We start from the raw sequence: 27,130 nt of genomic DNA, 5'->3' as shown, positions 1-27,130 counted from the left end.
CTGCTAAGATGTCCAGTTCCTCAAACCCGCGGAGGTGGCTGATGTTTTCCTCCTCTGCTCATTGAAGGCTCTTCTCTGCAGTGTGCGCTGTGCGCACCGGGGGAGGAAAGGTTAGAAGTGCGTTTACCCTCTGCTGTGTTGTTTCTAGAACCCCGGAGTGGCGGAAGGGGTCTCGTGTGCGGTGGAGATGTTGGGAAGGTGTCTTGGTGTTCCTGGGCTCGACTCTGGGTGTGGCTGACAGCTGAAGAGGAGAAGGATGGGTTGTCTGGGGGAGGCAGCAAGCATGTCGTGGACGTGGGACTGATGAGGAAGGGCCTTGGCAGGGAGGGGGCCCTGAGGGTCTAGTGGGTGACTGGCTCCGCTGAAGAGGTGACCCCGGCTGGTCAGGCGCAAATGCTGGAAGAAGCTGTGTTGCGGACTAGTTAAATAACCACTTTACAAAACCACTTGTTTTGATGTTCCTCTAGATCTTAGGGAGCCCTAATATGTGTTTTTACATTTAACATTCAGTTCTGCACAGTGTTTAAAGTTTATGTCTAAATTGAGGTCCTTTAGCTTTCAAAATCTTAGATAACAGGGTCTGAGGTGGTTTAGAATCATTTAAAACATCTGTGATGCTAGAGTTGTTTACTCTGTCCCACGAGATCTGTTCTTTACCCTTTTCTGCCCTGCTTTGGGCTCTGGAGGGCTGACGGGTGTGGATCACAGTCCCTGGTTGGCTTCAACTGGAACTGGCAGGGCGGGAGAAGAACGAGGCCGAACTGGTACTCCCCTTCTGCCAGGCAGCAGTTTGGCGATGGCTTAGCTATGCCCACAGGCTATTCGGACAGTCCCTCTCACATGCCCCCAGGCCTCCATGTCCTGCCCGCACTGGCTCTGGTGATCCCTGTCCGCCCCGCCCCTTCAGGCCAAGGGAGAGGAGTGGCTTCTTGCTGGTGGTGCTCCCTGCCTGCTTCCTCCACTCGTTTCCCTGTCTCTGTCCACGCCTCAGTGCACAGTCCCCCATCAAACCTTCTTCAGCAGACGGATCTGGGTGTTTAATATGTGTTCTTCTTATGTTAACAAAAGTGGTGCCTCCTCCCTTACATATGCCTTTTGCTGATTTCTTTGTGCAAATTTTATTTGTTTTTGGAACTTTCTCTGCTTTCCACCCTGTATACATCTTTATTTTTCTTAAACAAGAGCTGAGGTTCTGACCCAGGACTCTTGCTGCACAGGGAGAACTTCTGCTGTCTTCCTGATGTCTGCTGGTCATTTCTACGCAGACACTCCTTAGGAAGCTCCCACAGGGACTTGCAGCTTGGCATCCTCAGAACTGAAAGGAGCATTTTCATTGTCTTTTTTCATACCTCTAGGCATCCATTCACATCTACCCATGTACAACCTGCTTTTTTTTTCCCTATGTTATCCCTTTTGGTGAATGATAGCACCATTCATCTATTGCCAAAAACCAGAAACCTGGATGTCATCTGGACTCCACCTCTCTCCCCAAATTCAGTCTGTCCCCAAGTCTTCCTGATTCCTCTTGGGTACACCTCTCATCTGTCCTTTTGGAGTGAGGCATACCTTGGTTTGAATCCTGGCATGTAGCTTTGTGATTCAGGTAAGTTATTTAGGTTTTCACTGTTGTTTCTCTCATTTATGGAGTGAAGAGATTAAAGCCTGTGTTGCACATGGTTGCGATGATTACAAGAGATGATGTATGTAAGGACTTGGCCCACGTGGGCTTCCTTTAAATGGCTCTGCTGCTGCTGCTGCCGGCGCTCCAACGCCTGTTGGAAATGGGGTTGGGTAGAGAGCGCTCTTGGAGGCAGGCAAACGAGGTTGGGCTCCTTTTTGTCCTGTGCCTGAGGCAGTCATTTAGCCTCGGAGAGCTGGGTACCTGATTATGGGGGTTTTCAGGGCTACCTGAGGGCTACCTGAGTAGGTGCTCGGTCACTGGTCCTTTCCCTCCAGATGACTGTGGTTTCCTAACCAGGCCTGTAGTGTCCTTGGTCTTCCCTCCGGTTCACCTCTGCAGGACTGTCAGAGAGGGGTCCAGTCGCTCCCCTGCAAAGGCTGCTTGCTGTCTGCAGCCTAAAATCTAAATTTCTTGGTATAGTATCCAAGGCCCCCTTTGATCTGATCCTTCATTCCATTTTCAGTTTCCATTTTCATGTCTAGCTTTAGCCAAATTAATCTATTTTCAGTTCCCTCAAGAGGCTGTGCCCGTCCCCCTTCCTTACCTTTGCATCACCCATCTTTCTGAGAGACTCACGTCTCCTCTGGAGTCCTTCCCTGAGCCTGGATCACTCGAGTGATCCTCATCTGTCTGAAGTGCAATTTATGGTACCACAGTGTTTGGCCCATCCTCAGTCCATTACCACTGGACTGAGGACTCCATCAGGCTGGGCCTCCTTGTCTGTGTTGCCCCAGCTGGGGAATTTGTTGTTTCTGAAAAATTCTGAATAAATCAATTTTTAAATTTAAACCATATTTTGGGATGAGCTTATTCTTTAAAGAAATTTTTAAAGGATGTTTTATATAATGAAGAACTTGTATAATGTAAGTACCATAGTTTGTTTTGTAAATAAAGGTATTTATATATTCTAGCCTGTGCATCCAAAAGGTAAGGCTATGTGAATAGAGTAGAATGCTCTGTAAATTTGGGATAAAACGTATTGAGAGTGGGCTACTGTTAATGGTTGTGAATCGGGGCAGAAGGATAGACAATTATGAGAAATAAATGAGATCTGTATGATAATCTTCGATAGAAACCTAGGGGTTAGTTATCCTGACAACGAAGTGCTTCAGAGCCTCTAGCGTAGGGATGCATGATGCTGAGACTTACCTCTTGCACTGCAGAATTCTTTTGATTATAATACTCTATTTTATGGCCTAAATGGGACTTTGATAAAGGGGGAAAAATCATTCACATGTTTTATGATGGCATTTTTCTTATAATCACCATGTTTGGGAAGTTGGTTATTATAAGAATTATTTCAGGGAGGAAATACTGTTATTCAGAAATAGGGTAATTTAAAAAACATGTTTTTGTTTGGGACTTTGGAGTTAGTTTTCAGGGGGTTGGAAGTTCCAGGGGTTTTGACCTCTTGAGAACTTGATCTCTAGCCTTCAGATGGATAGCACTATTTGCAATGCCTGAAAAATGAACAAATTTAGATTTGATATTACCATGTGAATTTTAAAATGCATTTCTGTTTTGGAAATAAGAATAGTTTAGGAAGGAGGAAGGTAGAACTGGGAAATAGTATAAAGTTGTTCTTGTAATATTTTTTTTTCTAAACAGGGAGTTTTGAAAAATAAATGGTCAATTCTCTACCTCTTGCTAAGCCTTAGTGAAGATCCGCGCAAGCAGCCAAACAAGGTGAGAGAGGCTCTGTTTGGGCAGCTCAATGCCTTTTTTAAAGGACACTTCGTGTCTTTTGTTGGAAAAGTTATACCAAATTTTGATAGAAATCCGCTTCTCTTCTTAAGAAAATGATGTGAAAAAAGTAAAAGAATGTGTCTGGTTTTCTGGGCAGTCACAGAAGATCAAGAGATTGCTTTTTGTTTTTTTTTAAGGGCATTTTTAGTGAGTGTGCTCTGTTTCTTTAAGATGTTTTTCAGAATTATTGCTTCAAATAGAAGTGTGTAAATAGAGCATAAACTATCAGTTTTCAAAATTTTTACTGTGTGAAGTTATTACTGTCAGCACAGCTGCATATTCTTTGAGTTAGAAGGCCTTTTAGGATTTTCTTGTGTTTTCAGATATCCTTATGAACATTAATTACTGTTAGACCAGTGAAAACTCTGTTGTCTCACGGGTTCAATTTTTGACCTGTGCTGTGTTTGAAAAAGCAGTTTGGCGCCTCCATGTCCCAGACAGTCTGGTGTAATAAAATATTCTACTACAGAAATTTGAGTGTTTAAAAAGTTGAAGAATGTGGGTGAAAGAGTCATATTTATCTCTAAAATCTTAGTCTAAGTAATGAGCATTCTTTGATTATATTATAATGCCAAACTTTTAAAAATATTTGAGTAATTATTTGAGTTTTAGTTTACATGGATTCTGAATAAAGTGTTCAGTTATCAGACCATGGGGAGTTTTGGAGTTCAGAAAACTTCCTACAACTTTATCAGTTCTGGCAATTTCAAAAGTATAACTGATTTACTGTTTAATAAGTGCAAAATCCAGTTACAGAAACAGAACTAAAATCTGAATATAAATTATCTTTGTTGATTTGGAAAAAGTGTTCTGTAATTTTATATCTCTGTATTGTTAATGCATTTTAATTGATTTTCAGGTTTCTAGCTATGCCACGTTATTTGCTCAAGCGTTACCAAGAGATGCTCACTCCACTCCCTACTACTATGCCAGGCCTCAGACCCTCCCGCTGAACTACCAGGACCGCAGCACCCAGTCGGCGCAGAGCTCTGGCAGCGTCGGGAGCAGCGGCATCAGCAGTATAAGCATGTGTGCCCTCAATGGCCTGGCCCCAACGCCACAGTCCCTCCTCCCGGGGTAAACGAACTTACCAGCATAGACCCCTCTATTAGTAGAAACAGGAAAACCTCAGGCTTTGACTCAGACATTTTGTGTTCACTGAAACCATCTTTAGAGCCTTGTGTGTTCTGGAATGTTCTAGGCACTGTGTCTGATATGCTTTATCTTAGGATTTTACTCTTCCTAAGAACTCTTTTTCAGATAGGAATTCTTTCTACTTCTAGTCATAGTTGACTGTAAGATTTTTGGCCAACTCTTAAGCTATTAATGCACATGCGTATTAGTAAAGGACCTAGTTCCTAAGCACAATGTGCAGAGCCTTTCATTTTGAGGTGACTGATTGACATTTCTCTTTCTGTATGCTCATATTTATGTGACTATTTTCCCCTTCACTAACATGCTATTCTCTTCATTGAATTATTTAAAAATTAAGTGAAATAAAGCTGTCTTATCCTCAAGCGCTAAGATCTTCAAACTAAGAATTATGGCATCTTGCAGTGCATGTGAATTAAGATGAGGAACTATAGGAACACACAACTAAAATGTTACTTTACTGTTGTGTTGTCACGTGTTGTCAAATCTAATCATGTTTTTAGGAAATACATGCACAAAATATAAATATAAAAATATACATTACATCATACATGATACGTATTAGTGCCATTGAGGTTCTCGTTTTTGTCATTTGCAGTCCCAGGAAGTGTATTTCTGTTACAGTTGTCGAAATGTATGTCCTTAGAAGTCAGCCATCAGGTTCTTAGATCTTCAGAGAGCAGCTTTACATATTCTCCAAATTCATTAACAGCTTTCTTAACCTGGGATGTGCTTTTAGCGTAGATTTTATGTTTGTACGGTTTTGAGATTAATTGAAAATTATGGTATTTCTTTTCACGTTGAGCACCGTGAAGACTGGGAGACAAGTGAGGATAGGGAAGAGGGTCCATATTCCAGGGTTTTAACTCCTGTGCTCAACAAATGCTGAGTGAATGAAAGGTGTTAATTTTGAAGTTAAAATTAGTAGTGAATTTCAAAGTGGTTTCAAATGGGTAAAGTATGTTATGTGTTTGTAAAGAAAAATAAAATAGATTTTGATTTTTATGGTTAGAAATGTGGAGGTGGCAGTTGGAGGCTGAATGCCAGCCTCAGGATTCCAGGGAGGCCTTGGACTGATCGTTGTTAGAATGCTGGAGTAGGGTTATGTCACTCATGTGTTGCAGTCATAAGATTAGGTAATTCCATATAGTAAGGTAAGAAAAATTTCTGGAAGTGTTTTTGTCTCCTCAGTGAATAGCCTGGGTGTTTGGAGATATGAGATGTCCCTTCCTTCTTTTAGACAGTCTCATCAAGCTTCAGGAGTAGGAGACTGTCTTCGACAGCAGTTGGGGTCGCGTCTTGCCTGGACTTTAACTGCAAACCAGCCTTCTTTACAAACCACTACCTCAAAAGGCATCCCCAACCCTGTTTCTCGCACCGGGACAAGGCCAAGAAGAGAAGGGGATGCGGGTGGTGAGTAAGGATATATTTTAATGTAGCTTTTCTTTGGACATTTAGAATTCATGCTTCCCTTACTTTAAAATACTGGTCAGGAATCCCCACTTTCAACCTTTGGGTGGTTTCTTGCTCTCATGATGAGGCTCAGAATCCTAACTGTGGTGTGTGACGCCTTGGGAAGTTCTGGCTTTATCACTCCATGTCGCCCTGACCTTGTAATCTGCACCGCCATTCACTTTTCAGGTCCTTGTCCAAGTGGATTCCCCCATCTGGAGCGCTCTTCTCTTCTCTTCCTCATCACATCCCCCGTCTCTGTTTTTACTCTCTGCCTTTCTTCCTGGGACAGTGTCTCCAGGCTGGGCCAGGCTTCTAGTACAAGTTACCATCTTTCCTGACAGTCTAAGTTCCACCAGGGAGGGGCTGTTTCTGTCTTGTTCACCATGCTGGTGAAGAAGCTCGTTGCAGATTTATTTGGTGGTTAAATGAATGCCTCATTGAGAGTTCTAAAGTTCTGCTAGATTCCAAAGAAAGTTTGAGTTTCTTTCATGAGAACCACCTGAATAGCAGTGTTTGGAACACGAGTATCCTGAAAATAGAAGAAGGGGCTTTATGGTTCATAATCTACAGATTCTGAAATTCCTCTAGCTGTGGTCTGTCCTTGCATAGAATGTGAGGATGCGCAGTGTCTTTTAGACTTGTGAGGACAGCTTGGAGCGTAGAGCTCAGCCTACCCCTGTGTAGCTGGACTTGCCAGTCTTGCTCTGTCCTGTAACAGGTGACAGCTGTGTGCTTGGGGCAGAGAAGCTGGTTTCAGATGGGGTCAGAGTGCTCTTCTCTGCTTGCTTCCTGTTTGTGTGACTCCTGACCCCTGACCTGCCCTCAAACCTATATTCTGTACAAAGCTAAGAGAGAAAAGGACTGAAAAATATACTTGATTAACCCAGAAGAGCAGGAGAGGAAGTACAAACGAAGAAAGAAGAGTGGGATAAATAGAAAACATACCGCAGTAAGGTAAATTTAAATCCAAACATATCAGTAATTACACTAAATTTATATGCATTAGACACTTTGTTTAAAAGACAGATTTTTAAAAAAAAATGCTATTTAGACAATTATGTACTGCTCACAAGAGACACATTTTAAATATAGAAACACAAATAGGTTAAAAGTAAATGGATGGAAAAAACACCTCTTGTAAACACAGACCATAGGAAAGCTGGGTGGCTGTCTTAATATCAAGTAAACGGTGGTAGAAGTGTTGCCAAGGACAGAGGGACATTGCACAACAGCGAAAAGGTCAGTGCTTGGGGAAGAAGTCATATTCCTAAATGTATGTTCACCTGCCGACAGAGCTTTCAATGCACAAAGAAAAACCAACAGAACTGTAAAGAAGACACAAACCCGCAATTACAGTTGGTTAACTCAACTTCTCTCAGTAATTGATGGAAAAAGTAAATAAAAATGATCAATGATGATAGGTAAGATTGGAACAATACTACTAGCAAATTGATGTAATTGATATTTGTAGAATATTATCCCCACGACTATGAAATACAAATCTGTCCTCACCTTCTGACTCTGTATGCCTAGTTCTGAGAGTCCTGATGCCCGACTGTGTACTCTGACCATGTTTCTTCTCCCGCTGATGAGATCTTGGATTTCTGGGCATTGCCTGCTTGTCATTATCTTGTCATTATTTTGGGTAACACCTTAATTCTAACGTAGCTTGTCCAAGGTTTATGGAAACCATAGTAACTTCTATGCTTTTAAAACTCCTTTTTACGTGCTGTTGGGAATGGACTGAAGTTTGTATGCTTACTCTGTAATAAGCTGCTTTTTCCAAGCACCATCTAAGAAATAATTACGCATCCCTTTGTGATTGATTTGTGCTGCTCCTTGATTATATATTAAGTTCTCACACATAGCGTTGTCTTTTTAGAAGACTTTTGTATAAGAAATTACGTGATCTCCATATCCTTTTCAGAAAATCCTGTGTTTCTTAAAACTTCATACTCTCTTTTTCATCTTAAGCTCATTTATTTAGTTTTAAAATTTTGTCCTGGTTGCAAAATATATACTCTAAAACTAATTGTGTCATAAAATTGATTTCATTTTAAATGTGTTGTTCAGTAATTACTCTCTTATGAAAACCATTTTACAGGTATCGTGGAAGTTACTGAGGCAGCCCTCGTCCGAGACATTTTGTATGTTTTCCAGGGCATAGATGGCAAAAACATCAAGATGAGCAACACTGAGAATTGTTACAAAGTGGAGGGAAAGGTACAATAGCTAAAACCCTGCATAAAATATTCAAAAAGAAAGAATAAATGTCATGAAGACCAGATAGGAGCTGTTAATTTGAGATGTTATTGGGGTAATGAGGGCTGGAGGTACAAAATCTGATGTCCAGTCAAGTGGTACTATTAAATTCTGGCTTCTATTTCCCTGTGCAGTGTTTGGCTTGTGTAATCTTGTTATGGGGCCCTTTGTCATCAATTCTTGCTTCCTTTCCCTTCTGTTTCTTCGTTTCCCTTCTGTTTCTTCGTTTCCTCATTTTCACTGATGCAGCCACCCCACTACCTGGTTTCTGCATGCCAGAGGTACCTCAGTGACAGGCACGACTTGGCATGTTTGCACTGATACAGGATTCCAGATGAGGTGGCTCTGCTTGCTTTTGCTTTCCTCTCCCACAGCCCTTCTTGTTGATGTTGTGCTCTTCTGCAACTCACAGCTGTTTCACGAGGTGACGAACGACACAGACTGTCCCTGGCCAGTCCCTCCACAGGGGGACGTGACCCAAGTGGTGTTTTACTTTCCTGCCTGTCACCTGATGCTTTTTGTTTCACTTTAATGATGGTATATTATTTACTTTTAAATTTCATGTGTTGAAGCCTAAGAATTATAATATTAAAAGTACAAATGGTTGAAAAAAATAATAATTAAAGTTCTAGTGTAATTTTTTTATTTTTACCTCTTGATATATTTACTTTTTAGGCAAACTTAAGTAAATCCTTGAGGGATACGGCAGTCAGACTTGCTGAACTGGGATGGTTACATAATAAAATCAGAAAATACACCGACCAGAGGAGTCTAGACCGTTCATTTGGACTCGTAGGTCAGGTATGTTCATTATTACTAGAACATTCAGGATGCCGTTCACTTTGGGAAATGCTTCATCTACTTAAAATCTTATGAAAATAATTCTTAAGAGGCTTGTTTTTAAATAAAGAAGCTAATAGACGACAGTATCAGTCATGGTCCACTCGAGAATAGAAACCACGGTAGGTATTGACAAGGATAACCAAATACAGCAAATTGTTCACCTAGCTGTAGGAGGACCATAAAAGCAAAAGAATACAAATGCTAATTTAAAACAGAGATAGAACTGGGGAGCAGAAAGAAGAGGTTGGGATTATCAGAATCCAGTAGCTTCGGGGAGGGGCTCCCAGCAGATGCAGCCCTCTGAGGAGGGGCCTGCTAGGACACAGACCTGTGAGCAGGGGACTCCCAGCTGCTGTGGGTGCCCCAGGTGGCACAGTGAGACTGGATTGGGGAATGCTCCAGAAGGCAGGCAGCCAACTGCTGCTGCTGGCCAGCACGGCCATGGCTGGGGCAATGCCTACAGGGTGGCAAGTAGTTGGGAAGGAACTGGTCCTTCCCCTCCTCCTCCTTCTGGAAACAGACAGGAGGCAGCCAATAAAGAAGTGAAGTTTACAGAGTCCCAACTCCTTTTAAAGGTTAAGCAGCATAGGATTTTGCCCTCAAGTTGATTCTTGGGCAGTAATTATTTCCTATGAAAACTCCAAAAAATTATTGAGGGGGAGAGAGAGTGACAAGTAAGTAGACTGCACGTGGGCACAGCATAGCATGGCAGCACGGCTGGTGACAAGGAGCGGCTTTGAAGTGAGACCACCCAGGTCACATGTTGGCTTCACCCTTTAATAGTTATGGCATCTTGCACAGATTTCCTTCTCTTGGCCCTAGTTTCTTTGTAGAATGGAGGTGATGATAACGTGCAAGATGATGTTCTCCAAGGTTGTGAGCACTAGGATACAGTGCGTAGAACGCTGCTTGTCCCTAGCCCAGCGCTGTTGCCTTAATCCTGTTCACCAGTGTAGACAGACAGTTGGCTGGATGGGCCAGGTCCCCTTCTCCCCTCTCACTGCAACAGATGGGAAAGATGAAGCCTTCAGGACCGGGCTCCACCTGGCATTAACGACGCGTGGAGTTCGCAAGCCAGGTGAGCCCATTGGCCATCCATCCTAGCAGCATGCTGTGGTTTCTGGGAGTCCTTGCCTCTTTTCCAAAGGACCATCTTATCATGTCTTTGTATCATTCCCTAATGAATGCAAATTCCACTGATGTGTCCTAGTTACCTTATTAGATATGATGCAAAACAAACAGAAAATGAAGACAGGAAAACTGAATAAACTATTATATGGTTATCTGATTGCAGCAGATTGATTGGTAATCACTGTGGTAGTGTCATACAATATTTTATAGTACTGTATTTTAAAATCTTTTCTCTTGTTTTTGATTCTCTTAACAACCCTCTAAAATTAGCTGGGTAAAGGTTAATTGTCCCCATTTTGTGGATATAAAAGTTAAACCTCAGAAAGTTTAATTGATTTGTCCACATTGCCCTGACATATTGTGTGGGACCAGAATATGATGTGTAACTTCTGCTGAGAAGCTGTTTCCATTCCGCTCTCATTCCCTGCTTTTTAAATCATTACTCTGTACTGTCTAGTTACTGAGGAAGTAGTGGTTTTGCTTATTAGAAGAATGATTGGTGCTCTCCTTGGGGCGACCCTGTGTCCCAGTTAGCTGGGGAGTCCCCATTTTTGCCTGTTGTCCCAGTGTGGTTATTATCAGCCCCCTTTCACTCTCAGAAGTGTCCTGGCTCTAGACATGCTAAATGGAACAAAGTCTTATTTATAAAGGAAGATAGTGTTTCCTAAGTATGAAACTTGTATTTGCTTTTTAATAACCCAGGGTGAGAACAGCCTCAGGTAACTGAACCCCTCCGTGTGAACACACAGGTGCTGAATTACTCAGTGTAATTCCGTGATCTTGGTTGGAGACCACTTACAGGCTGACTGGTATACTCCTGTATATATTTATCTTCTACATGATAGATTATGATTTCATTATTTCTAATGATCAGCAGTTTGGGTATTGTTTTTGCTTTTAACTTTTATGTGTTTGTGTATGTCTGTCTGCCCTGGGCACTGGGATGGGGTTTTTGTAAAAAGAGATGCTGGGCCTGCAAAGATGCCATGTTGTTTTCTCTGTGAATATTAGTTAGGAAAACTGACCTGAAGTGTCAGCAGCTCCCGTGTCTGCCTTGTGCCATGTTGTCTCATTTATTCCTCCTGTGTAGATGGGCCGGTGATGCTTGGGGACAGGGAGGGGCTGGCCCAAGGTGATATGCCCAGGGTATGCCCAGGATTTCACGCTGAGGTCATCTGGTTCGAAAACTAAGAGAGTCCATCTTGCAGCTCTCACTTTTGACATGTTCACTGGAGTCTGCAAAAGCAGTGTTTTATGTTCATTTTTATAGCCTACTGTAAGGATGAAAATGTTTGTATTAGACCCAATCCACAAAACATAAATACAGTAAGTATAAACCTAGAGATGACTGATTATGTATTGCTTTAAAATATGCAGAAAAGCGTGAAGCCTGATATTTAAAGAAAACAGATTTTATCCTTTGCAAGTTCTGTCTGTTATAGGTTCTCTTGGAAACCAAAGCTTCCCACTGAGTATTCCTGGGTTTACATCCCATAGTTCATTCCAGAAAGTTCTTGGACTATGTGAAGGTCCTTCTTACAGCTTCTGACTTGACACCTTTTTAGCATTTAAGATTGGAGAAGTACAAAGAAGTTTTTAGTAATATGAAAGGGAAAAATTAGCAGTATAGACTCCCTCCAGAATTGGGGGAAATTGGTGTAGAGTTGCCAATTGTAAAATTTTGCCAATTAAGAACATTAAAGAAAATTATATTTAACTCTAAAAATTTAGAAGGGATGTAATCTTAAAATAAAGGATCGTTGTTCAAAGTGAATACGCTTTTAGCTTTATGAGATACGTACTCCATTTTCTTCATTTCTCTTCTGCAAAGTTCATGCTAAAGGACACTTCCCTAACATTATTAAATATATATATTGTGGTGGTTAAACCTGCTAGAAGACCGTTGACAGAACCAGAATTTAAATCATGCAGAGCACCCAAACTTTGTCTTAAAGCATTGTGCTTGTGCAGTTCAAATTTTGTGTAATGACTATGTCATGTGTAATGACTGTGTTGTACTTTAATTATACTTACTCTTTCTACACAGAGCTTTTGTGCTGCCTTGCACCAAGAACTCAAAGAATACTACCGATTACTTTCTGTTTTACATTCCCAGGTAAATACTTTGTTTTTATTAATTTGTTCATGATTTGAAGTGTTACAAAATGGCAACTATATAGAATTTTTAAGTTTCTTCATAAATTACTGTTAAAAGATAAAAATCTGTTTGATAATACTGCTTGTAAGATCTGGAAATCTATAAAGTTTCAATGTATCCTAGAGCCAATTAGTGGCTGATTTTCAGGGTCCTGTCTACCATTTAAACAGCTCACTTGTAGCTTGAAGGAACTGTTGTTCTCTCAGAGGGGACCTTTTGTTTCATTTTTATGAGAATAATCCCTTTCCCATATTCACTTGACATGGATTAAGAAATGATTGACGTATTTAGTGACCTGTACTTACACAATACATTATTATTGTTTTTCAGCTACAGTTAGAGGATGATCAGGGTGTGAATTTGGGCCTTGAGAGTAGCTTAACACTCCGGCGCCTGCTGGTGTGGACGTACGACCCCAAGATAAGACTGAAGACCCTCGCGGCCCTGGTGGACCACTGCCAAGGTTGTTTTGTGTTTCATGGACCCGCTGTATTTCAAAGCAGGTTTTAAGGAACGTCATCTAGGTTTATTTTTGCGCCTGCTCTTTTGTAGCCTTAACAACCATAAGTATGCTGCTTGATAAAAATTAATAGATATGAACTTAATAGGGGAAAATAACCAGTTGTCAACGTGGCCCAGTATTTGCACTTGTAGAAGCTCAGGATTTCGTTGAAATGAGGGAATAAAGGAGGAGAGTATCTGATTTTTGAAGATTTCTCTTCTTTTTGTGGTCCTTGGTGTTATAACTGTTTTTTTATTTCTTCTTTTACTTGACTCTTAACTAGCAGCCTTTCCTAGCATTTCATTCTTCCTGAGGTCATGGTCTCTGTCTGGGTTCACCAGCTTTATGTTACAACTTCCCATGTTTGCGTGTCTGGCTTTGGCCTCTTCTGGGCTCTCGGTCTGTATTTCTAGTTGCCTTCTGAACGTTTTTTCTCACTGTTTGTGCTACCTTGGCCAAGAACCTTTTTCTTTATTTTTCCTCGTCTGTAACATTGGGACACTAATAGTCTGGACTTCTTAGGATTGTTAGGACTAAATGAATTGTGAAAAGCCAGAGGTCTGCCCCGTAGTTCATGGCTCACTGTTCGTTGGCATCCTCCTAATGGGCGATTGACAAGAACCAGAACTTCAGCATGTCTAAATCCAAGTTCATTATGCCGTCCGTGCTCTGCCTCCTCCACTGCCTGGCACTTCCCCTAGAAAAAAGTTGAATACAGTGAATAAATATCTCCTTTTTCTCCAATTACCAGCACTCCCCCATAATTGGACTCCTACCAGACTCCTCCTTTATTTTCGTCCCACTGCCCCATCTCTTTCAGTGTCCAATTAGCCACAGACGTCCTGGTGCCCGACTCCTTTGTATGTTTCAAATCGCTGCCGCTCCGTCAGATGCTGTTTGAACCCTGCTCTGTGCTTTCTTTATGCACCACTGTATAACCTGCTGACTGGCTCTGTCTTTGGTCTCCATGCCTCCATTTTTGTGCATACATGCCAGAAGAATCTTATTAAAATTAGATCACGTCAGTCCTTTCCTTCAGATCTTTCAGCAATCTAATAAAATCCTGAATTCTTAATATGACATAAGGAACTCTTCATGGGCTTATATTTTTTGGACCTGATTTTTGCTACTCCCAAAACATCATACTGAGCTGTGCTCCCAAGACACAGGGGACTGTTGTCTCAACATAGAGCAGTATTTTTCAAACTGTAAGTTGCAACCAGTTAATGGGTTATGAAATCAACTTAGTGAATTGAGACTAGCATATTATGCCAAAAGAAAATAAAGGAAGAAAATATTTAAGTGTAAGTATTGTTTTGTAAAACTTTTATTTTTTGTGTATGTTTGTTTGTATACTGGATTGCAGTATAAAATATGAATCTTAATGTGTGTCTCAGTCAAAAAGGTGAAAAGTCATGTTCTAGGTCATATAGCGAGTCAAGTTTTTTGCTACTGACAAACCCCGTAGTGGTCGTGAAGAGACGAGGGACTCGCTTTGGCTTGTGTAAAGTCCGGAGTGGACTCTTGATCTCTTGGTTCCTGATCCATGACATGTTTACCGCTGCTTCTAGGTCCAAAGGGATGTTAGGGAAACAAACACACTTTATCTCAATTATTTGGCCATTTTGGTTAGTGTTAAGTTTTTGGCTTCTACTGTGAGTGTAAAATTGGGTGTTTTTCCTGTATCCCCCAGGAAGGAAAGGAGGTGAGCTGGCCTCAGCGGTCCACGCCTACACGAAAACAGGGGACCCGTACACAAGGTCCCTGGTGCAGCACATTCTCAGCTTAGTGTCGCATCCCGTCCTGAGCTTCCTCTACCGGTGGATATACGACGGGGAGCTCGAGGACACTTACCATGAAGTAAGGAATGCTACTCGAGTCTCAGACTCAAATTGTAGAAGCACGGGCACTCCATTGCTCTTTTTTCTGTTAATGGTAATGCCGCCACACTTCACTTGAATGCCGTGCACATTTTGTACAGTGCTCTGAAAGCCAGTTATCTCATTGATCAGCAGAGCTGTGTTTAGTTAGTGGAAAATTGTTATCCCAATTTTAAGAGTGGGAAACTCAGCAAGGTCAAATCACTTATCCAGGTATACAGGCAAGTTGGCAGCAAAGCTAGGATTGGGTCTCCTAAGTGTTAGTCCAGTTTTCCTTACAGTGCAGTGTTGCGTGTTCCGTTGCTTTGCGTGGTTACTGTATAGACTAAACTTGCTTTGATTAACTATGATGTTAAAAATTTTAACAAAACAAGTTATTTGTATATATGTATATATACCATAATGCAACATATGTGTTCCTCAAATGCAACATATGTGTTCTGCCATAATGCAACATATGTGTTCCTCAAAGGCACATAGTAAAAACCACAGGACTTCTGACAAAAAGTAGAGTGAGGGGCACCACACTCAAAACCTTGTCACTGACATTAAATAAAAGGGTAGAACTTAATAGAAGTTCTAGCACAGTTTTTAACACGTTAAATGGTTAAGAATGTGTAAAGCCTAGAATAAATATGGCATTTACCTTAAAAAGGCCTGATGTTGGCTTGTGGCCGTGGGCAGGAGGAAGGTTATCTGCAGTGGAGTGGAAGGCTGTGGCTGCTGATACACACGATGAATTCAGGTGACTGGTGGAGTTGGAGATGTGTCTGTGTGTGTGATTTGTGGATTCCCACGTGGCTGTGTTCCTGTTTTCTTCTGGTTTCTCATGGATGAAATTGCACGTATGCAATCATGAAGTTTGTGTTATGTTCAGATTGTTTCTTGATGTATCAGTTGTGCTGTAACAAGTTGTTTTTAAACAAGCATGATGGCAGAACTGACTGTACATGGTGTTGTTTCCTGGTTACTTTTGAAACACGTAAGTGACAGTCTCCATGTGCATATGTATCGTGTGAGTCACTCAGTATTTCCTGGAGCTCCTGCCATGACGGTGTTATCGTTGGACTTTATTAACCGCATCTTATTTCACTGTATAGACATCCTTTTTATATTTAGCAACTCTCCCATTGATGGAGATTATGTTCTTTGTAGTTTTAAATCTTATAAATATTGTTAAAATGAATATCCTTTTATGTGCCTCCTTGTGCATATTTGTCAGTTTCTCTAGGGAGAGTGCTGGGATTGCTGGGTTGTGGGCAATGCATACTTTAAGCTTTGATTCTGCCATTTCGAACTCTGGAGTGGCTCTACCAGTTTACCCTACAGCCAGCTTTCTATTGTGGTTCTTGTTCTTCCACCCTGTCAGCACTTCACTTTACCCAACTTTCATAGAAGTGTTTTTAATCTAATATATGAGATGCGCTGTCTCCTATGGTATTTATTTGCATTTCACTGGTTACTAGTGAGATTGACTAGCTTTTCGTGTTTATTGGTTATTTTTATTTCTTCTACTAATTGCTGTTTGTATCCTTTGCCCATTTTTCCTGGGGATTTGTCTGTCCTTTTAGAATTGACTCTTGGGATAGTTTTATACATTTGGATATCTTGTATCTGTAATTGCACTTTTTTCGTTTAATTTTTTTTAAATTGTTTATTTTCACATTATTTCAGACTCAGAGAAAAGTTGTAAGACTGGTGCAAAGAATCATAGCCCTGACTGAGACCCCCCAAATGTTGGTTTTGCCACATTTTATCATGTACTAAATTTCCATATACACCTGAGTCTGTTTCTGGACTTTGTTTTTTCTGATTTTTATTTTTTGTTGGCTATTTATTTGTCAATATTATTTAAATAGCCATAGCTTTATGGTTTGATATCTGGTAGGAGCAGCTTCTTTTCACAGTTTTCTTTGCTTTTTTGCACATTTCTACTTGGATATGAATTTGGAATCAGCTTGTCAGTTCTGCCAAAAGTTACTTTGTTATATTGATAGGAATCGCACATTGAATTTATAGATTAAGAAGAAATGTTTTTATGTTTCCTATATTCCTTTTGCTAAATGAGCTATTTTCTATGAATTGAAAGCTTTGAAAGGTATTATGTTTTCATTTTACTAATGGTAACCTTTAAGTTTTTCCGAACTTTCTTTAACCTGAATTTTTCTAAATGCTAAAGTCAAGAGTAAACTAGTTTCTTTAATCTGCTCCTGCTGTTAAGATGAGGAATTTGTACCTCCCCCATTTTCTGCCCTGCCATATAGTTAATCTCTTTAGCTTTTGTTTAGATCTTAATTTTATAATTTTTCATTTTTTGATATGCAATTTATAAAAATTGCCTTCTCTTTCAGGATTTTCATTTGTTTTGCTTTGCCTTTGGATTTGTGTCAGTTACTTAGACATATATCTCTTATGTTAACTGATATCACTCCTTACCACCAAGCTCAATTATAACTCCTGTTATTGAGATATCCATACGGAAAAGTACACAGATCTCAAGTGTAAAGCTTAATAAATATTACAGAATGAGCCACCATCCAGGTCAGGATAGCACCTCAGCAGCACCTCCATTGTTATCTGCCCCCCACCACTGCCCCTTCCGTATTCCTAAAGGAATACACTGTCCTCACTTCTAACACCATAGTTTTGTCTTATTTTAAATTTTTCATAAATGGAGTCATAGATTTCGTATATGCTAAAAAACATTTACATGCCATCTACAGGGAAGCATACTTTGTGTTCATCATAGTTAAGTATGAATCTTTAGTTTTAGGTACTATTTCTGGAAAGTGCCATAAAGTTGTTTATTTAATGAGAAATTTAAATCAGACTTAATTGTTCAAGATTAAATGGAGACTTTAATGCTTGTACAGTTCAGTTTTTATCCATCATTACTGTTGTGATGAGGAGACTTTTAGGTAATGCCTTTCCTTTGATAGAGTGAGACTTATCATTTTTAATGCATTTGAAGTCTTCTGGAATTACAGGATGGGGGGAATTTTGGAAACTTTAAAAACTTGTGTAACTGATTATTTACAATGCTTATTAAATCTCCTGACTGTTATCATAATAAAAATTATCTGAGTTTTAGAAATTTGTTATGTACTTGAGAGAGTCTAAATGATTTTGTGGGTAAGAAAATAAAAAATGAACATTCTTTTCAGGATGTATGTTCTTTTTATATTATGATTTGTATATGATGAACCATGCTTAGCTGTGTAAATTTATGAGAAATACCTTGACCTTGTATCCTGGGCGAATGATTTAGCCTTCCACAGTTTGCCCTCCACAGTTTTCCTCAGTTTGCTTTCCACACCTTTCATATGTGCACAATAGTAGTGCCTGTCTCCTGGGATTTTGTGTGTCTGTGAGGATTGAGTCAGGCAAATGGTAAGTGTGCAATATATAACCTGCTTTTAATTAATATAAAAAGAGCATTGGATAAAATATGAATATATGATGTCCCTAAGATGTCTGTGGCCTTTCTCTTATTAGTGTTGTCCTCTGTCTTCTCTGTCTTCTGTTGAACCCTAAATTTATGAATATTCATTGAAATCTTTGCTTAATTTTGGGAAAATTCTCTTTAATTTACTCTAAATAATATATTTACCATAAGAATTTGGTAGTTTAGACAATTGCATTGTGTGTTTGACTTGTATGTAATTAAAATTTGGGAATTTTTGTCTCTTCATTACCTATGTAGGTTAGTTTTTCCTCAGTCTGCATAATGAGTTATAACTGGGTTGTAAAATCGTATTTCTTTAAGTGTGTAGCTAACTCTAAATAGCTATAGGTGAGCTTTATAACCACGCATTTAATATTAGTTAATTAAGTGTCTGCATAGGGAAATGCTGCTTTCTCTTTCTCTTGCTCTTTCTCAAAAGAAAGCACAAAATATGAATGAACAGATAGAAATTGTAAAAAGGAACCAAATAGAAATTCTGGAGTTGAAAAGTACAAAAACTGAAATGAAAGACATCACTGTTGGGGCTCAACAGCAGATTTGAGGAGGAAGAAGGAAAAAGGACTTGAAGATGGATCAACTGAGACTATGCAGTCTGAGGAACAGAAAGGAAAAAGAAGGAAGGAAAATGAAAAGAGCCTAAGAGACCTCTCTGGTACTTGAATTTGATGAAAAACATTGATCTACACATTCAGGGAGCTCAAAAAATACAAAGGAGGATAAACTCAGGGAGATCCACAACAAGACACTTTATAATCAAACTGTGGAAAGACAAAGAAAGACAAAGAGAAAATCTCGAAAGCATCAAGCGAGGAAAACTCATCACGTAGAAGGGACCCTCAATTAGATTAGTAGCTGATTTCTCATCAGAAACTGTGGAGGCCAGAAGGCAGTAGGGTTTTATATTCAAAATACTGAAAGAGAAAAGATATCCTTCAGTAATTCTGTATCCTGCAAAAACTCTTCTTCATAAATAATGAAAGAGAAATGAAGACATTTCCAGATAAATAAAGCCTGAGAGTTCCTAAGAAAACTATCAACCTGACTCATGAAGAAATGGAAAATCTGAATAGACCTATATAACAGATAAAGAGATTGAATCAATAATCTAAAAAACTTTGCAATAAAGAAAAGCCCAGGACCAGAGGGCTTCATTGATGAGTTCTACCAAATATTTAAAGAATCAACACCAATCCTTGTCAGACTCTTCCAAACAATAGAAGAGGAAGGAACAAAACTCATTTTATGAGGTAGTATTACTATGATACCACAGACAGAGACAACACAGGAAAACTACAGACCAATATCCCTTATGAATATAGATGCAGAAATCCCCATAAAATACCAAAAAATGGAATTGCTGAAGAGGATTGTACACTATAACCAAGTGACATTTACCCCAACAATGCAAGAGTAGTTCAACATAATCAAAATCAATATAATATGCCATATTAATAGAATGAAGGAAAAAAACACACCAACAACTCAATTGATGTAGAAAAAACGTGATAAAATTCACTATTTCATGATAAAATGTCCAAACTAGAAAGAAAGGAACTTTCTCACCTAATAAAGGGCATCTATGAAAGACGAACAGATAACATCATACTTAATGGTGAAAGAATGCGTGCTTTCTCCCTAAGATCAGGAACAAGACAAGGGTGTCCGTTTTCACCACTTCTCTTCAGCATTATACTGGAAGTTCTAGCCAGGGCAGTTAGGCAAGGCAAACAATTAAAAGACAAAGACGTCCAAAATGGAAAGGAGGTAAAATTATCTCTGTTCACAGATGACGTGATCTTATATGCAGAAAAATGAAAGTATTCATGATGTTTATCTAATAAACAAGTTTGCCAGATTAGCTGGATATAATATCAATACACAAAAATCAGTTATATTTTTATATACTTGAAATAAACAATCTAAAAATGAAATTAAAAAAACAATCCCATGTACAGTAGTATCAAAACCAGTAAAATACTTAGGAATAAATTTAACCAAGAAAGTGCAAGATGTGTACACTGAAAACTACAAAACATTGTTGAAAGAAATGAAGGAAGACCTAAATAAATGGAAAGACACCCCATGTTCATGGATTGGAAGACTCAATATTGTTAGGATGGCAATACTCCCCAAACTGATTCCAGATTCAATGTAGTCTCTATCAAAATTCCAGTGGCCTTTTTTGCAGCAATGAAAAACCTGATCCTCAAATTCATATGGAAATGCACAGGGCACTGAATAGCTAAAACACTCTTGAAAGAAAGAATAAAGTTGAAAGACTCACACTTCCTGATTTCAAAACGTATTACAATGCAAAGTAATCAAAACAGTGTGGTACTGTCATAAGTATAGACTAGTATATCAACAGAGTAGAATTGAGAGTCCAGAAATAAACAGAAATATTCATTTGTGTTTGATTGATTTTTCAACAAGAGTCCCAAGACCACTCAATGGAGAAGGAATAGTCTTTTCAACAAATGGTGCTTGCACAACTGGATAGCCACATGCAAAAGAATGAATTTGGACCTCAGTTGCATACCGTATATAAAAATTAACTCAAAATAGACGTGACACCTACAGCTGTAAAATTTGTAGAAGTAAACACAGGTGTAAATCTTTGTGACTGACGATTAGGCAATGCTTTCTTAGATATGTCACGTCCAGCATAAGCATAAGCAAAAAAAGAAAAAAATGGATGAATTGGATTTCATCGAAATGAAAAACTTCTGTACATCAAAGGACACTATTGAGGAAGTAAAAAACAACCCACAGAATGGGAGAAAATATTTGCAAATCGTATGTGTGGTAAAAGTCTAGTATCCAGAATATATAAAGAACTATCACAACTCAACAACAAAAAGATAATCCAATTAAAAAATAGAGTACTTAAGTAGACATTTTTCCAAAGAAGATATACAAATGGGCAGTAAGCACAGGAAAAGATTCTTATCATCATTAGTCATCAGGGAAATGTAAATCAAAACCACAGTTAGATACCACATCACACTCACTTGGATGGTATTAAAAAACAAAAGCAGGAGCCTGCCCGGTGGCGTAGCGGTTAAGTGTGTGCACTCCACTGTGGCGGCCCGGGCTTTGCAGGTTTGGATCCCGGGCGCACACTGACACACTGCTTGGCAAGCCATGCTGTGGCGGCGTCCCATATAAAGTAGAGGAAGATGGGCATGGATGTTAGCCCAGGGCCAGTCTTCCTCAGCAAAAAAGGAGGAGGATTGGCAGATGTTAGCACAGGGCTGATCTCACAGAAAAACAAAATGAAACAAACCAGAACAAAACAAGTGTTGATGAGGATTTGGAGAAATTGGAACCCTCAAACATTGCTGGTGGGGATATAGAATGGTGTAGCCACTGAGGAAAACAGTTTGACAGTTCCTCAAGAAATTAAAACATAGACCCAGCAGTTCTAGGTATATAACAAAGAGAAATGAAAACATGCATTCACATAAAAACTAGTACATGAATATTCATAGCAGTTACTCGTAATCATAATAGTCAAAAAGTAGAAACACCACCAATGTCCATCAGCTGATGAATGGATAAGCAAAATGTGGTATATCTATACAATGGAGTAGCATTCAGCCTTAAAAAGGAATGAAATTCTGACACATGCTACAACGTGGATGCATCTTGAAAACAGTAGGCTGAGTGAAATAAGCCACACACAAAAGGTCACATATTGTGTGATTTCATTTATATGAAGTGTGCAGAATAGGCAAATTCATAGAGACAGACAGTAGATTAGTGTTGTCAGGAGTTGCAGGGAGAGAGGGATAGGGAGTCACTGCTTAATGGAATTTGTCTTTGAGTGATAAAAATTGTTCTGGAATTAGATAGTGGTGATGGTTGCACAACCGTATTGCGAGCAATACTGAAAGTCACTGAATTGCACGCTTTAAAATGGTGACTTTTATGTCATGTGAAGGGGTGCCAGCTACATCGGACTCCTAAGATTTAACTTTCTCCCTGGTTCCTTTGCTGAGTCCTGCTTCAGCCTCACTGCTGGTTTAGGGAGTCCTTGCTGTCCACCTCGTGTTCACCAGGCCTAAGCAGAGCCCGGTGGTTCTGTCTGCATGTCCCTTTGGCTGCACTTGGGAGCCTCGTGGGGAGTTTTAACTTGGGCTGTGATGTGGATATGAGGATTTCCAAGGCTCCCCAGTGTTTCTGATGTGCAGCAGCGCTTGAGGACCCCTATATGCCCACCCTCTACTCCCTGCAGCTCCAGCCAGATGCAGCGTCAGAGTTTGTCTTAAGGGTTGGGGATGACGGAAGGGAGATGGATTCAGAGCGCCTCCTTGTTCCACACCAGCTCTCCTTTGTAGAATCGCTTCTTGGGAGTTTTTCTGTGAGGAAAAAAAGTTTAATAGTCAATTAAGAATAGAAAACACTGCATACTAGAGAAAAATCAGTAGTAAAGAACTCTTTAAATTTCCTTTGCTGAGTGTTTCCAAGCCTAATAGTAAATTAGTGATGCAGTGATCAATGTGTGTTTTATTAATAGATTCAGTGAGAAGGATTCATTGCTGTGTCACGATCTGTGCACCAGCTTAACATGTGATGTGAAAATATGTGATTTCTTTTGGTGACAAAGTCACAGGTGCTGTGGTTTGTTATCTGCATTTACAATCTAAGGAAAAGCTAAATTTTGGATAGAATTGAGTGCATATCAAGGTGTAATTACCTTCCTTTCCAAGTTCACAGACCCCTCTGCATTCTGTGCCCGTGGACCCCAGGTCAAGAAACCCTGAGCGAGAACAAAACCCACAAGAAGAGTCCAAGTGGTCCTGACACTGTGGCCTGAAGCTGGTTTTCTGCAGTTAGCCTGAGCGTGGATGTGTGCATCCGTCTCTAGTTTTCCCACCTCGGGATTGGTGGGATGCCGGTCGGGGTGGGGACAGGACCCTCTCTCCCCTGTCTGTCCTTGTTCTCTGATCTTCTCTGTGGCCCGGCCTGCTCTCCTCAGGAACTTGCCTGCATTAGGCTCCCGCTGACTGCAGTGAGTTCTCCGTCTCTGTTACTGGCTGTTCAGAGCTCACTCGATGTGTCACGTAGCTTTGTTGTCCTTCCAGGAAACCCTTTCAAATACCCCGGGTTTACTTGGTTCCCAGGAAAGGCTTTTCTCTCCTTCTGCTGCTCTGCATCCCACCTCAGCATCCGCCTCAGTGTCCACCTCAGTGTCCCTACCTTGGTGTCCTGCCTTAGCGTCCGCCTCAGTGTCCCACCTCGGCGTCCTGACTCGTTGTCTACCTTAGAGGCTTCTGGGTTTGGCTGATTTGCAAGCTCAGGCTTAGCTATTATCCGTTTTACCTGAGAGAAAAACTTCCAGTGCCCTCAGAGCTTTGCTGTTCCTGATGTGGCGTCATTAGAAACTGCTCTGGGTCCACCAGCTGGGATTTTACTTTAATGGTTATGAAGACGGGATCCTTTAGCCCAGAGGTGCAGGGGCTGGTGTCCAGCTTGTATTTTATCTTGTGTGACGCTGAAAGGCAGTGGCAGGCAAAGAGAGAGGGCTGTAAGAATTCACAGATATCCCGAATGGTTAGTGTGGAGAGTACTTTGAACGTTTGGGGAGAAGTTTCTAAGTATTTTTGGAAGAAAAGTGATATTATACACATTTTCTCTCATTTGTTACCAAAATATCTAGAGAAGCCACATCCGTCTGCCTTTTTGTGGCTCATAGGGCTCTGAGCCCATCAGCTGACCGAGGAACAAATCCTGCCTGTTGTGGGAGAGAACCAGTCAGCTCGGCGTTAAGCCGATGGACGGTTGGAGAGGCTGCAGGATAAACTTGCCAGAACTCTAAAGGCTCAGAGCTTCAAACCGGCAAAAAAGAAGGGGAAAGTCAGAATTGAGCTCTCGTGCTTTCAAATTCGAAAATTTTCAGACTTGCTTCAAATGTTTACTTAAGAACTTTAATAATTCTCTCAAAATCTCCATCCTTGCATTGGAAGGTAGTGGACTAGCAAGAGATAATGTGGTGCCTGCTTTTTGGAATATCCGTCTCTGTTGATCCATTCAGACTCTTGTTATTTTGTTCCTTTTATACTTCTGCTAGAAATTATTGAAATTTAAAAGTTTACCGTATAAATATCCTATTGTTTTGGCACTTTTATGCCGCACCCCTGAAATATTGTAATTTATCACTTTGCCTTGTCAGTGTCCTTGTCATCATCCCCTGGTCCCAGCAGGTTAGCTTCTCTGGGTGTGGCTGGAGGTAGGTCTTTTCGTAGCCATCTGCCTGTTGACAGGTTGAAGTTGGGGTCCTCTCTGGTCTGTGTTAATGGATCTGATTCTTAGAAACGAAGTTGCTTGCTAAGAAAATTACCCTCTTCATTTCTGTTTTTAATAGGGAGACCTTGGCCTGTGTCCAACAGTTAATGGGAAATCATGGCACAATTATATTTTATTTTTTCCCTTAGTTCTTTCTGTGTTTGACGTAATGCTGAAAATTAAAGAACCTTGAGTGGAAAATGCATCAATAAAATAAAAGCATATTGCAGTTATATTCTGACCTTGATTTTTTTCCCCTCTATAACTGTATTTTTCGCAAGATTAATTATATTCTAAAGTGTGCCTACGCCTCTCAGTGTTTGCTGCTAGATGTGTGCTAGAGGGGTGATTGCAGGCTACTTTGCCCTCAGATGAAGTGATGCTTTCTGAACTTGTAAAGACGACTGAATTGTCTGAGGTTTTTTGTCTTTTGAATTAAATTTTCTTATTGTTCATACTGATAAAAATCCAGCTGCACTCCAACTATCAGGATAAATTAGTGTGTTGTCTGTAGAAACTGGCTCTTCTGTTTAAGGGAATAACAGATAAATACAATTTATATGCAATTAATCTAATCTGTTGAATGGCAGGCTGCAGAGCGATCAAGCATGGTGCTGAGTAACCTTTTAGATTCCTCCTAGTGGGCCTGTAACGTCCTCTGTTTCCCTCAGGGGTCATTGAAGTCTGGTCAAGTGATGATAGCCTCCATTATAGCAGTTCTGCTTATCCCTCAGAGCCATCATTCGTCTTGTGTTTACATTAGAAAGGGAATATAAATCAAAAAAGTCTAAAAAATCAAGATCAATAGATACTTAGTCATTTAAATTGGTACCCTAAAGATAAGAAATTTGAGTTGAAAATAAATGTAGCTATCTTATCCTCATGGTCATAAAAATGTTGGCATTTACTCAAATACCTACTTATAGAGGAGATTGGCTGTACTTAATTGATACCATCTAGCCCTGACTTACAAGGATCAAATATAAGACCTTGACATCATTAAAAATTTTGTTTCCTTAAATATTTACCCTTGGGAGAAGGTTTCTGTGAACAGAAAAAAAAATCTTTTTTAGTTAGTTGCCCTGGGAAATGATGTTACTAAAAAAATTTCTACTGGTATCATGTTCACTCATTGGCTAAAATTACTGAATTCTTTTGAACAATGTTTTTTTTGATTTAAAAATATTTGTGCAATTAAAAAAATTTTGAGCCTATAAACACAGAGGAGAAAATTAAAATTTATTAGTAATCCCATCATGAACAGATAACCTCTGTTAATATTTTTGTATATCCCTTTTTTACAGTGTATTCTTATATATTTCTGTGTGTACTATGCATAGTGTTTGTAACCTTTGTTTTTTCTTGAAATAAGTAATGAAAATAATTTTATGCCATTAAATATTATTCTTCTATACCAAAGATTTTTAAAATGTGATCTCTGAAACTCCTGAATAGTACATAAAACTGTGTATTTTATGGATATATATTTTTTTCCTAGGAAGAAGGTCTGTACTTTTTATCAGATTCTCAGAAGGGTTTGTGGTAGTTAAGAACAAACTTTATTTTTAATGACTACATGATAATAATTTATAATTCCGTATATATTCCCTTGTTTTTAGCCATTTAGTAGTATTTTGGAAGTGTAGTATACCCTGACCGAAAATATTTTAATCTAGTAATGCAAGGATAATATTTTATTCAGAATTTCTTTATCTGTATTCACAAATGAAACTTGCCTATAGTTTCCATTTTGGATATTATTTTTATCAGGTTTTGCTCGAGTTATACTCGATTCATAAAATAAACAGGGACATTCTTTGGTCTAGAATACTTTATGTAACATAAGAGTGGTGTCTTTTTTTAAAGTTCAGTAGGACCTGTGCCTTAGTAATAGCATTCTACGTTTCCGATATCTTATAAAGATATTGCTCTTTTTAGAGTCCTCTCTCTCTCCTTGGGTCAATTTAGGTTATTTACATTTTGCTAGGAAACTGTTAATTTTGTATTGCTATATAATTGCTAAAAATATTTTTTAAATTCTTTAAGTCCATTTTGTATCTGTGAACAGACTCATCTTCCTAGTCAGGGTTGTGTGTTGTTCACCTATTGGTGATTTTGAATTTATGTAAGAATCACTAAAAAGACACTTTAGGTATGTTATGACTTAAGTGGATTTTGCAGTCCTCCTGGGGAACCAAGCTGCCATGTGTAACATAGCAAGTATTGAGTCTTAAACCATCCAGCTTCTAACTTAAAAAACTGCAAGGTACTGACGTTATGGTCCAAATGCTATTTCTCCCTAAAAGAAACTAGGGCTTCTTGGAGAAGTGGCTGATTCTAGGTCTGGGGGAGAAATGAACAAGATGAGTCTAGAGCATCTTCCAAACCAGAGAGCAAGGAAGACTACTCGGGTGAGGTCTAAAGGAGTCAGGAGCCAGCTTGAAGAGGCTTCCGTCATCCCAGAATGGAAACATGGAGCGCCAGTGAGGATAACACCTGTAATGGATTGAAACACCAGATACAGTTAAATCCATGTTCATGGGGATAATAAAACAAAAAACTTGTC

The 27,130-nt window shown here is 39.6% G+C and overlaps 1 protein-coding gene across 1 annotated transcript in view; it reads left to right on the top strand.

The window, feature by feature from the left end:
• Window positions 1-27,130, top strand: part of TUBGCP3 (tubulin gamma complex component 3) — a 79,747-nt gene that overhangs the window by 11,215 nt on the left and 41,402 nt on the right. The window contains exons 4-11 of the mRNA XM_058548504.1: window positions 3,290-3,367; window positions 4,287-4,504; window positions 5,820-5,992; window positions 8,139-8,257; window positions 8,972-9,097; window positions 12,318-12,386; window positions 12,759-12,891; window positions 14,624-14,790. Coding sequence (XP_058404487.1) covers window positions 3,290-3,367; window positions 4,287-4,504; window positions 5,820-5,992; window positions 8,139-8,257; window positions 8,972-9,097; window positions 12,318-12,386; window positions 12,759-12,891; window positions 14,624-14,790 — 1,083 coding nt within the window. The remainder of the gene's footprint in view (window positions 1-3,289; window positions 3,368-4,286; window positions 4,505-5,819; window positions 5,993-8,138; window positions 8,258-8,971; window positions 9,098-12,317; window positions 12,387-12,758; window positions 12,892-14,623; window positions 14,791-27,130) is intronic.

The sequence above is a fragment of the Diceros bicornis genome, chromosome 9 (genome assembly GCF_020826845.1).
Source record: "Diceros bicornis minor isolate mBicDic1 chromosome 9, mDicBic1.mat.cur, whole genome shotgun sequence".
NCBI lineage: Eukaryota > Metazoa > Chordata > Mammalia > Perissodactyla > Rhinocerotidae > Diceros > Diceros bicornis.
This window is presented reverse-complemented; position numbering and strand designations above follow the sequence as displayed.